Source organism: Salvelinus sp. IW2-2015, linkage group LG15 (genome assembly GCF_002910315.2).
Source record: "Salvelinus sp. IW2-2015 linkage group LG15, ASM291031v2, whole genome shotgun sequence".
In the NCBI taxonomy this organism is placed as follows: Eukaryota; Metazoa; Chordata; class Actinopteri; order Salmoniformes; family Salmonidae; genus Salvelinus; species Salvelinus sp. IW2-2015.
Window position 1 is genome coordinate 13,693,952 of NC_036855.1, and position 13,112 is coordinate 13,707,063.

Here is a 13,112-nt window from a genome sequence, read left to right on the forward strand (position 1 = left end):
TGTTTATGGGGCTCTGGCAGGAGAACTGGCAAAGCGGTGTTTGAGCACAGTGCAGGGAAGCCAACATGAATTATAATATGATGGAATGCTACCCCAGCCGCCCTGCGCTTTGGCTGTCTCCTCTCCATGTATTCTTTGCTGTCTCCTCTCCATGTGAGTTTCTTTGGCTGTCTCCTCTCCATGAGATTCTTTGGCTGTCTCCTCTCCATGTGATTCTTTGGCGGTCTCCTCTATGTGATCCTTTGGCTTCTCCTCTCCATGTGATTCTTTGGCTGTCTCCTCTGCCCATGTGATTCTTTGGCTGTCTCCTCGTCCATGTGATTCTTTGGCTGTCTCCTCTCCATGATTGATTCTTTGGCTGTCTCCTCTCCATTGATTGTCTTTGGCGTCTCCTCTATGTGATTATTTGGCTGTCTCCTCTCCATGTGATTCTTGGCTGTCTCCTCTCCATGTGATTCTAGTGTGTGTGTGTGTGTGTGTGTGTGTGTGTGTGTGTGTGTGTGTGTGTGTGTGTGTGTTGTATTTGCCATGGTAGTTCCAATGGCAGGTACAGAAATGACTGAGTAGGAACACTATAGTAGCTAGATTGTTGCATCCTACTGTTTGAGCAACTGTAGGTGATATTGAAGGTGAGTGTGTCCTCTCTCCTCTTTCCTGTACAGTGTCCAGCGAAGTGTGGCCTCAGGGCCCAGGTGACCCGGGAGGTCAGGTGTTCAGATGAAACCAAGTCATGTGATCCCCTGACCCGCCCCCTTAACACCAAGAACTGCACAGGCCCGCCCTGCGAGCGCCAGTGGACTGTGTCAGAGTGGGGGCCGGTGAGTACACTACTTCCACTCATTACTACATTTCTATGGTACGTTGATGACTGATACAAAGTGATTGCACTGGCTGTTTCTCTGGATCAGTAATACTATGTGTTATTGCCGTGTCATCCCCGTTGAAACTGTGACCTCTGCAGTGCTCTGGGTCGTGTGGCCAGGGGAAGATGGTACGTCACGTGTACTGTAAGACACCAGAGGGCCGTGTGGTGCCTGAATCCCAGTGCTCTCCGGAGAATAAGCCCCTGGCAATCCACCCCTGTGGGGAGAAGGACTGTGCCCCACACTGGCTCACTCAGGACTGGGAGAGTGTAAGGCAACTGGGTCGTTTTGTTGATGTTCTGTTGATGTTCTGTCGGATGTTTTATTGATGTTCTGATGATGTTCTATATATGGTTTCTTAATGATCTGTTTGCGACAATGTTACCTTGATGTTCTCTTGATGTTCTGCTGGTGTTCTCTTGATGTTTTGACAATGTTATCCCAATGTACTGTTGATGTTCTATATATGTTTTCTTGACGTTCTCTTGGTTCGATATTCATTAGCTGAGAGCAGTCTTTTTTTCCTCTCAGTGTAACACGACATGTGGCCGCGGTGTGAAGTGGAGAATTGTGCAGTGCGCCGGCATCACTGCTGGGAAGTTCCAGACCCACGACGACGAGGCTTGTGGTGCCAGTAAGAGGCCAGAGGACGAGAACACCTGCTTCGAGAGGCCCTGTTTCAAGTGGTACACCACGCCCTGGTCTGAGGTGAATACCATTTCAACCATGACATTGTTCACAAAGGCAGTCGGTCACACTCACCTGCTACAAATATCATACCCCCAAGATATGTTAACCTCTGACCATTACAATAACAGGGGACGTTAGCATTTTGGGGGGGGTATGATATTGGTGCTGCTGTAACGTTCTAACTCATCATTATTCACAATTAATTCAGAACTATCCATAATCATGGTAGCATCCACATTACTGTAGAGTTGTTTAGAAACAAATTATATTCTTTTACAATAAAAGTGACTCCAAATCTGACACAATGCATCATTTATCATTCGTTTCTATTTGGCACAAGATGATAATCTGAAACACAACCAAAACAAATAGCAAATCCATCCAACAAGTTTGTAGAGTCACAAGCTTGATGTTGTCATTGCGTGCTAGGAATGTGGACCGAATACTAAACGTTTGACTAATTTAATACACACATAAGAGAATTTGTACCAATACTTTTGGGCCCCTAAAATGGTGGGACTATGTATCATCACATTAAATCTGACAACCTGCACTTTTTTTTACCTTTATTTGACTAGGCAAGTCAGTTAAGAACAAATTCTTATTTTCAATGACAGCCTAGGACCCGACAGGTTTTTACCTTGTCAGCTCAGGGATTCGATCTTGCAACCTTTCGGTTATTAGTCCAACGCTCTAACCACTAGGCTACCCTGCCGCCCACTTCAACCTCATATTCATTGTATCATTTCAAATCCAAAGTGATGGAGTAAAGAGCCAAAGCAACAAAAAATGTGTCACTGTACCAATACTTTGGAGCTCACTGTAGATGGTGTTCTATTAAAGACAACAAAATCATCCAATCAAATTGTATTTGTCACATGCGCCAAATACAACAGGCGTAGTAGACCTTACCATGAAACGCTTACTCACGAGCCCTTAACCAACAATGCAGAGTTTTAAAAAGTAATTAAGAAAAATGTGCTAAATGAGCGAAATAAATAAGAATAACAAGACTTTATACAAGGGATACCAGTACAGAGTCAAAGAGCCGTGCTGCTGTGTTCATTCCTCAGTTCACTAAGACACGTGGTGTGGGTGTCCGGATGAGAGACGTGAAGTGCTACCAGGGCAGGGAGATCGTGAGAGGTTGTGTTCCAGTGATGTAGCGCTATTTCTTTTTGGTGAGGGAGCGCAAGTTTCTCAAGTTTGTACCGGCAAATATAGACTATTAAATATCATTGTAAACTAAGCAAAAAAAGAAATTTTCAGGACCCTGTCTTTCAAAGATAATTCGTAAAAATCCAAATAACTTCACAGATCTTCATTGTAAAGGGTTTAAACACCGTTTCCCATGCTTGTTCAATGAACCATAAACAATTAATGAACATGCACCTGTGGAACGGTCGTTAACACACTAACAGCTTACAGACGGTAGGCAATTAAGGTCACAGTTATGAAAACTTAGGACACTAAAGAGGCCTTTCTACTGACTCTGAAAAACACCAAAAGAAATATGCCCAGGGTCCCTGCTCATCTGCGGGAACGTGCCTTAGGCATGCTGCAAGGAGGCTTGAGGACTGCAGATGTGACCAGGGCAATAAATTGCAATGTCCGTACTGTGAGACGCCTAAGACAGCACTACAGGCAAACAGGACGGATAGCTGATCGTCCTCACAGTGGCAGAGCACGTGTAACAACACCTGCACAGGATCATTACATCCGAACATCACACCTGCGGGACAGGTACAGGATGGCAACATCAACTGCCCGAGTTACACCAGGAATGCACAATCTCTCCATCAGTGCTCAGACTGTCCGCAATAGGCTGAGGGAGGCTGGATTGAGGGCTTGTAGGCCTGTTGTAAGGCAGGTCCTCACCAGACATCACCGGCAACAACGTCGCCTATGGGCACAAACCCACCGTCGCTGGACCAGACAGGACTGGCAAAAAGTGCTCTTCACTGACGAGTCACGGCTTTGTCTCACCAAGGGTGATGGTCGGATTCGCGTTTATCGTCGAAGAAATGAACGTTACACCGAGGCCTGTACTCTGGAGCGGGATCGATTTGGAGGTGGAGGGTCCATCATGGTCTGGGGCGGTGTGTCACAGCATCATCGGATTGAGCTTATTGTCATTGCAGGCAATCTCAACACTGTGCGTTACAGGGAAGAGATCCTCCTCCCTCATGTGGTACCCATCCTGCAGGCTCATCCTGACATGACCCTCCAGCATGACAATGCCACCAGCCATACTGCTCATTCTGTGTGTGATTTACTGCAAGACAGGAATGTCAGTTTTATGCCATGGCCAGCGAAGAGCCCGGATCTCAATCTCATTGAGCACGTCTGGGACCTGTTGGATCGGAGGGTGAGGGCTAGGGCCATTCGCCCCAGAAATGTCCGGGAACTTGCAGGTGCCTTGGTGGAAGAGTGGGGTAACATCTCACAGCAAGAACTGTCAAATCTGGTGGAGTCCATGAGGAGGAGATGCACTGCAGTACTTAATGCAGCTGGTGGCCACACCAGATACTGACTGTTACTTTTGATTTTAACATCCCCCCCTCCCCTTTGTTCAGGAACACATTATTCCATTTCTGTTAGTCACATGTCTGTGGAACTTGTTCCGTTTGTGTCTCAGTTGTTGAGTCTTGTTATGTTCATACAAATATTTACACATGTTAAGTTTGCTGAAAATAAACGTAGTTGACAGTGAGAGGACGTTTATTTTTGTTGTTGAGTTTAGAATAGGCCTATGCATCAAATGCATCCTCAAATTGCAACGTCTGCCTATGCCCACGCATATTGTACATTTTTAATAAGCTCAAACGCTAAGTTAGGCTGTGGGAATGTGGTTTTACATCTTCTGGAATGACTGTTTCGTGGGTGAATTAAAGCAGATGGTGATAAAAAACTATTAGCCTTGCTTGTGGGCCTATTTAAAAAAAAATCTTAGCATATATCCTGCCTAGTGGCGCGCTCTGTTAAGTTTTGGCCACATGAGGAAAACAATTACACTATTCAGCTTCTGATAAGAAATGACTTAGGAGTTGTTTTGGGTGTAACATTTTATAGGCCTACTATCCTACAGTTGAAGTCGGAAGTTTACATCCACTTAGGTTGAAGTCATTAAAACTCGTTTTTCAACCATTCCACAGATTTCTTGTTAACAAACTATAGTTTTGGCAAGTCGGTTAGGACATCTACTTTGTGCATGACACAAGTAATTTTTCCAACAATTATTTACAGACAGATTATTTCACTCATAATTCACTGTATCACAATTCCAGTGGGTCAGAAGTTTACATACACTAAGTTGACTGTGCCTTTAAACAGCTTGGAAAATTCCAGAAATTGATGTCATGGCTTTAGAAGCTTTAGAAGAACATTGTAGACCTCCACAAGTCTGGTTCATCCTTGGGAGCAATTTCCAAACGCCTGAAGGTACCACGTTCATCTGTACAAACAATAGTACGCAAGTAAAACCCCATTGGACCACGCAGCCGTCATACCGCTCAGGAAGGAGACTAGAGATGAACGTACTTTGGTGGGAAAAGTGCAAATCAATCCCAGAACAACAGCAAAGGACCTTGTGAAGATGCTGGAGGAAACTGGTACGAAAGTATCTATATCCACAGTAAAACAAGTCCTATATCGACATAACCTGAAAGGCCGCTCAGCAAGGAAGAAGCCACTGCTCAAAACGCCATAAAAAAGCCAGACTACGGTTTGCAACTGCACGTGGGGACAAAAATTTTACTTTTTGGAGAAATGTCCTCTCGTCTGATGAAACAGATAGAACTGTTTGGCCAGGATGACCATCATTATGTTTGTAGGAAAAAGGGGAGTCTTGCAAGCCGAAGAACACCATCCCAACCGTGAAGCACGGGAGTCCAGCATCATGTTGTGGGGGTGCTTTGCTGCAGGAAAGACTGGTGCACTTCACAAAATAGATGGCATCATGAGGCAGGAAAATTATGTGGATATATTGAAGCAACATCTCAAGACATCAGTCAGGAAGTTAAAGCTTGGTCGCAAATGGGTCTTCCAAATGAACAATGACCCCAAGCATACTTCCAAAGTTGTGGCAAAATGACTTAAGGACAACAAAGTCAAGGTATTGGAATGGCCACAAAGCCCCTACCTCAATCCCATAGAACATTTGAGGGCAGAACTGAAAAAGCATGAGTCCTACAAACCTGACTCAGTTACACCAGCTCTGTCAGGAGCAATGGGCCAAAATTCCACTCAATTTACTGTAGGAAGTTTGCAGAAGGCTACCCGAAACGTTTGACCCAAGTTAAACAATTTTAAGGCAATGCTACCAAATACTATTTGAGTATATGTAAACTTCTGACCCACTGTAAATGTGATGAAAGAAATAAAATCTGAAATAAATCATTCTCTCTAGTATTATTCTGACATTTCACATTCTTAAAATAAAGTGGTGATCCTAACTGACCTAAAACAGGAAATTTTTACTCTGATTAAATGTCAGGAATTGTGAAAAACTGAGTTTAAATGTATTTGGCTAAGGTGTATCTAAACTTCAGACTTCAACTGTATATGCTATTATATTCAGTTATGTTATGTAAAATGCTAATTAATCATTGTGATCTTGGGAAACATTGATTCAGCTTTGATCTAACTTTACTATACGAGCACCGTTGTGAGAAGTGATCATCTTCTATTTGTAATAATAGTAAGTGATGAGTATGACTACTCGGTGTAGGGAACAGATCTTGATGAAGGTTATTTTAAGCGATTTGAGTGACTTTCTAATTGTGGTGCTGAAAGAACAGCACCGTAACCAAGTGGTCACATATTGTTCTGGGTTCGACTGCGCAAGAGGGGGTCCGTGGAGTCTTATGAACATCAAGGCAGACACGCCGTGAAGTTGGATCCTAGATCTTGTTGGTGTGATGCGGTGGATCAGTTTGTCTGCATACGCAATATAGGTGGTACGTTTCCGTAACCTAAGCACTCAGACAGTAGGGCGAGTTCAAGTGTGTCGTACATGAGCCCCAAGTCGATTACAAACTGTTTTGAGGACAGCCGTTTTAGCAACCCCTGGCAGAGTTTTCTGTCTCTGGCTGTTCTTGTTACGTCAGATTTGGCCCGCTCAAAGTGGTCAAGCCTCCGACAAATGGGCCTCGGTACACACGCCTAGTTATTCATCATTCGCGCCACTGCCAGAGAGAGAGAATACAGGGAAGAAACCACCATTTACCTACTTATAGGCTGCTACACATTTATTTCGCTTATCATTCTATAATTTCCATGGAATGTTTGTGGTAATTAAATATAATTTATTTATAATTTATCAGAATGAATTTGAATTACCAGCTCTGTGTATTCTCAAATTGAAAAAAAGTGAGGGAGCGCCACTCCCCAGCGCAACTGCAGCACTATACCCCTGGTATACCCCTGGTATAACCCTGGTATAACCCTGGTATACCCCTGGTATAACCCTGGTATAACCCTGGTATAACCCTGGTATACCCCTGGTATAACCCTGGTATAACCCTGGTATAACCCTGGTATAACCCTGGTATACCCCTGGTATAACCCTGGTATACCCCTGGTATAACCCTGGTATAACCCTGGTATACCCCTGGTATAACCCTGGTATAACCCTGGTATAACCCTGGTATAGTGCTGACGTGTGGTGTGTTCACTCCCCAGTGCACTAAGACATGTGGTGTGGGTGTCCGGATGAGAGACGTGAAGTGCTACCAGGGCAGGGAGATCGTGAGAGGTTGTGACCCCCTGACCAAGCCTGTGGCCAAGCAGACCTGTGCCCTGCAACCTTGTCCCACTGAACCCCCAGGTACGTAAGCAAAAGCCTGGTCCCAGATCTGTTTGTGCTGTCTTGCCAACTCCAATGACCATAGGACTTAGCAAGACAACAAACAGATCTGGGATCAGGTTATGTAAGCAGCAAATCACTCTGGCAACTTTAGGAGAGTTACAGTCTAGTCATAGGCAAAAGTCAACCGCGGAAAACAGCATGTTTAAAGCACTTGTTTTTAATTGTATTATTTAAGTACACCTCTTTCTTTCATAACAGCATAAGGTCCTGAGCATTTAGATTGTGGAGGTAAAAAAGGCATTGATTGATTAATTAATAAGTTAATTGATAGGTTTATCATTACAGTATTTTCGGATCGTGATAAGGCTACTTTTTCCATATCATTGAACATATCATATATGTCTCTCTGCCATGCAGATGAGAGCTGTCAGGACCGTCCCACCACCAACTGCTCTCTGGCTCTGAAGGTGAACCTGTGCAGTCACTGGTACTACAGCAAAGCCTGCTGCCACTCCTGCAGGGTCCAGCACGCCTCTTAGTATTGCCTAACACCTACAAAACCTTACCCTGCAGCTCTCCAACCCCCACTCCCTACCCCCTACCTCCAGCAGACCCCCACAAACCCCTTACCTCCAACCACTGCAAACCCATACCCGCAACCCACTTACTTCCAGCCAAAGACCCCTCTACCCCAGACTACTAGTCAACAAACTACCCCCCAGTAGGTTACTCTATTAACCTCCAGTAGGTTACTCTATTACCCTCCAGTAGGTTACTCTACTACCCCCCAGTAGGTTACTCTACTACCCCAGTATGTTACTCTATTACCCCCCAGTAGGTTACTCTACTACCCCCAGTAGGTTACTCTATTACCCCCCCAGTAGGCTACTCTACTACCCCCAGTAGTTACTCTACTACCCCCCAGTTGGTTACTCTAACTACCCCCAGTAGGTTACTCTACTACCCCCAGTATGTTTACTCTAACTACCCCCCAGTAGGTTACTCTACTACCCCCCAGTGGTTACTCTATTACCCTCCAGTAGGTTACTCCATTACCCCCAGTAGGTTACTCTACTACCCCCAGTATGGTACTCTATTACCCACCAGTATGTTACTATATTACCCTCCAGTTGGTTACTCTACTACCCCCAGTAGGTTACTCTACTACCCCCAGTATGTTACTCTATTACCCTCCCGTAGGTTACTTCTACTTACCCCCCAGTTGGTTACTCTACTACCCCCAGTTGGTTACTCTATTACCCTCTCGTAGGTTACTCTACTACCCCCCAGTTTGGTTACTCTACTACCCCCCAGTATGTTACTCTATTACCTCCAGTTGGTTACTCTATTACCCCCCCTCCAGTAGGTTACTTTACTACTACCCCCCCCCCCCCAATAACTCTATTACCCTCCAGTAGGTTACTCTACTACCCCCCCCCCCCCCCAATAGGTTACTCTACTACTACCCCCCAGTAGGTAACTCTATTACCCTCCAGTAGGTTATTCTACCACTACCCCCCCTCCCACGTAGGTTACTCTACTACCCCCCAGTAGGTTACACTACTACCCCCCCAGTAGGCTACAGTATATCTATAGGGCCTGATCCAAATGAGAAGGAACACTAGAATATGATAAAGTCTTCAGTCTGAACCACAACGACATACCTTTCTTTCAGAGAGGTTGTCAATTGGGCACATGCAAAGAACGACACCCTGAAGTACTAAGAGTCAAGGGGGATAGATGAGAGAGCGAAGAGTGAACTGGTGCGTCTATTTGTGTCTTTTGAAGAGAGAATCCTACCCCAGAAATCTCTTCAACCATCGCTGTCATTGCTCCAAATATTAACAACTTATTAAGAGAGGGGTCCACACTGATGTGGAAAGATATATTAAATTATTTCCTGGTTGACTATACTGCATGTCTAGTCTGAATTTAAGATAAATATTGACTATGAATATTATTTAATTATCTTTTAAATGAGTGTGTGGCACAGGAAAGGTGTCTATACTGAGTGTTATCCTTAACTATGATATCAGAAATAGTACAATACAGTGTAACTGCCCCATTTTAGTTTTTATTATTGGGCCCATACTGCTATTTTTTGCAGAACATACAATTTATTTATTGCTCATCACACATGACTTTATCAATCATGGCATATAATTCATGAAGTTACTAAATGCCAGGTAGTTAAGTGTGAATGAGAGAGTGAATTTAGAGGTTAAGACTAAAGACATATGGTATGGCCATACAGTTATCCCATTCATGGACTGAAATATTCTTGACACTTGAAAAGGTTGAATTACATTGAAGAGTTTGTGTCTCATTTTTTACAATATATATCTAGTGTACTGTTTTTGTGTAACTGATACCTCTTTGTACAAAGAAGTAATCAGCTTTTGTACTGTTGTTAACTGAAGTCCTCAATGTATTTACCTGTATTTCGATTAAAAACTGTAAATTATAGCTGTTTCTTTGATTGATTTGTTGTGTTCAGCATACAAAAAACATGCACAAATTGTTCTATCTGTTTATTGTTGACGCTATTTGTACAATGTAAAACGCTGTATTCCACATATGGTTCATCCATAGTAGTTGATGGGAAATGCATATACCAGGACCTGATGCCACCTGCTGGTTTCTGGATAGGGCTCTCCCTCTCACATTTACTGCTGAAATAAAACACAAATATCCTATACACCAAGAAGACAAAACACTGTTAAATCAAACAAAACATGCCATGTTACAGTTTTGGGGGAAATCAAAAAGGGTTTGGCCACCCATACTTGCCAAGTAAACAGTACACACATTACTAGAGCAACCAACTCAATTGACATACACTAATTTTTTATTGTGGAACTTGAAGTATATGACTTGACAATGAGCTACATGAAAATCACTTCAAATATATATTTAAACATATTTTCCCTTTAAGTTTGAACCAAATGAGCTCTTAAAATAGTTATGTTTCCTCTCTATGAAGAATATATTGAGAGGACACTCAAAACTGAAACAAAAACACTTCAGAGGATTTGAGAATCAGGCTAATGAGACTAAGATATTAGGGTTCTGTCCTTATTTTAGCAGCTTACAGTACCTTATGTGTCATCACCTATACATAAACCCCAAGAAAATGTACAGTACAGATATCACACAACATACACAGTTATTACTATGCCTCGGAGGTGGCACCACAGGTCCCAGAGTGGTGCGGCGATTCTTTTTTTCCTGGGGCCCACAGTTTTTCCTGATATGGTAACCTAACGAGGTTAAACTCTGGACCTTATATGGTATGACATGATTCATCAGATGTAAAAAATAAAAATAAATTTAAAAAAGGTTTCATATGGGCTATGATGAGAGCAGCGTTTTCTAATCAGGTCACGTTTTTAATAACCAGGAGAAAAATAACCTGGCCATGGGGAGGATGAAAACGCTGTCAAACTGCAGCAACCTGTTCATATGAGTTATATTTTAAAGCTAGACTAACAGGGTTTTTCTCTACACAGACATAGATACAGCAATATGATTGGATAATTGGATAATAGAACTCACAGGGCTTAGCTTGCTTTATGCAAGTTTGCATTGTGGAGGCCTGCCCTCTGCAACTGTAGGCCTAATAAAACATTTAACTCACAGTCTATGTCAGCTATTGTGTTTATTCGTTACTTCTGGTTAATCATTTTGGATAGAAAAGGTCTAGGCAGCCCAAGTTTGAATATAAACCAAATATGATCCCGTTCACATGTTCTCCTAACACAAACAAATGGAGCAATAAATTCATAACGTTTCCGCTTCGTTTACCCCGGCCAGAGGTAGACCAACCGGCTGGCAGATGGCGTTATTATTCCTTGTACGTCGTTTGTCATCTGCGTCCAACAGGAACGTATTCAGCCGGCTATACACTTGTGTCCCATGGCCATTGGCTCGTACATAAAACATATTTTTTCAGGCTGCAAAGGCGTCAGTTTCCTCGTTAACTAGCTTTAATGCCGAACCGGCAAAAAAAACCATTTTCGAATGGCTAATGCTACTTCCTGATGTTGTACACAGCGTTCAGCCAGGGGTACGCAACCTACTGTTGCAACCTGATTGGCTGAACATCAGGAAGTAGCATCAGCCACTCTAGCATGGTGGTGGAAAATTGTGTTTTATTAACAGGGTGGAGGGTTATTAAGATAGCATATGGAATTGTTTTAATACGGCCATACCAATGATCGTTTAGCTATTTGATTTAGAATTGTAAGACCTCTTAAGGTATCCAAAATATATATTTAAAAAAATATTTGATGAAACATTGAATTTGGCCTTACTGCTATTAGCCCATAGAAACAGATTCACTGCATGGGACAACAGATAGTCCCCAAAAAATCAAAAGGAAGTTTGTTCTGAAGTATATCTGAGAGATATAAGAAAGATCAGGAAACTATTTATATATTTTTTACACCTATTTAACCCCAGATTTTAGGCACTAAACTACTTCCATATATACTTCCATTCATTTTTTAAACTTGTACCGGGTACCTTCAGGCGAGGCTTGTGTTCGTCCGAGAGCAAAACAAGAAGGGGTCATATTATTGTGTAGGCCAAACCGCTAAAGACGTTTTCGTGAGAAGACCGATTTTCGGGATGTCTCATGGTCTGACAAACACCAAATCCTGCTGTAGTTCTGCCACCTTTCACCGCAGTTGCGGAAGGGCGACATCGGCGAATGTGGTGGATTGAAACGCATCCAAAGCATCCAAGCAAATCTATCTAGCTTAAACAGATGGATTTTGATATTATGCTAATTACTATTTTGCCGTTGGAAATCGACTCGAGGGGGTTAAGGGGACACACTCTTTTCACGCTCCTTCGATACAAAGTGATTGTCATAGCAGGATAGGAGAGAATTTACGCGAACCCTTTTCCTAACCTTTGCCTCAGTCTCATAACTTTCTATGGTAATTATCCTAACCTGCTGTGTATGTTCTCCTAACCTCCTACGAAAACATCAATTCTTTATAGAAGTGGCGTGAAAAGAGTGTTTCCCTTTTATTAAGGCAGTACGCATATTTTTCCTTTTTTCCCCAGGCGGCTCACCATTAAAGCTAGTTAAGGAGGCAATCAACGCCCTTGCAGCCTGAATGGAGGACAAATTAAGTAAAAGGAATAATAGCACAATTTGCCGGCAGGTTCAGCTAGGCTAGAGGGACAGGGTGTCGTAGACTGTTTGCAGCTGCTGTTGTTAGTAGCCTACAGTTGACCAGACTGAAGAATCGTCTCGCTTCCATGCAATACAGCATGTCAGATTGCTAATGTTCAGGTGTAGGCTGCTACAACATTTATGTAAAGACTTTTTGCTTGTGTCTGTCGGGAATGATATGTTATCACATTTGCTAATTAAATACTGAGGAAAGTGAAGCGTGCCTTGAGCTTTGTGCCTGGCCTAACCTAATGTAGCAGGTGTAAAAGAAATGCCTGAGCGGAGCTCCGGTTTTCAGCGGAAAAGGAAGCTAGGTTGAGTTAGCTGTATCCCCGAAAACTGGGTGCATCCGGTTGTTGGCAACTCAGCTGAGGGTGTGCCAGGCCAGCGCGACCTGTGATTTCCGTTCATATTTTTTGTCAAGACACTGCAGCAGCACGGCAATGTGAAGGACAGAGAAATTGTGAGCGAGTTGACAAATCATGAGGCAAATCGGTCTAAAAAAACTGCACTTTGCCCCAATGTTTTTACGCTTTTCTCGTCAACATATTTTTGTAAACTAAAT

General features: G+C 43.0%; 1 protein-coding gene across 1 annotated transcript in view; it reads left to right on the forward strand.

Moving 5' to 3' along the window:
- The window catches only part of LOC111973987 (ADAMTS-like protein 2), an 8,858-nt gene extending 121 nt beyond the window's left edge, over positions 1-8,737 (forward strand). The window contains exons 2-6 of the mRNA XM_024001472.2: positions 663-818; positions 962-1,132; positions 1,395-1,571; positions 7,236-7,380; positions 7,780-8,737. Coding sequence (XP_023857240.2) covers positions 663-818; positions 962-1,132; positions 1,395-1,571; positions 7,236-7,380; positions 7,780-7,901 — 771 coding nt within the window. The 3' untranslated portion in view covers positions 7,902-8,737. The remainder of the gene's footprint in view (positions 1-662; positions 819-961; positions 1,133-1,394; positions 1,572-7,235; positions 7,381-7,779) is intronic.
- Positions 8,738-13,112: the final 4,375 nt, after the last annotated feature.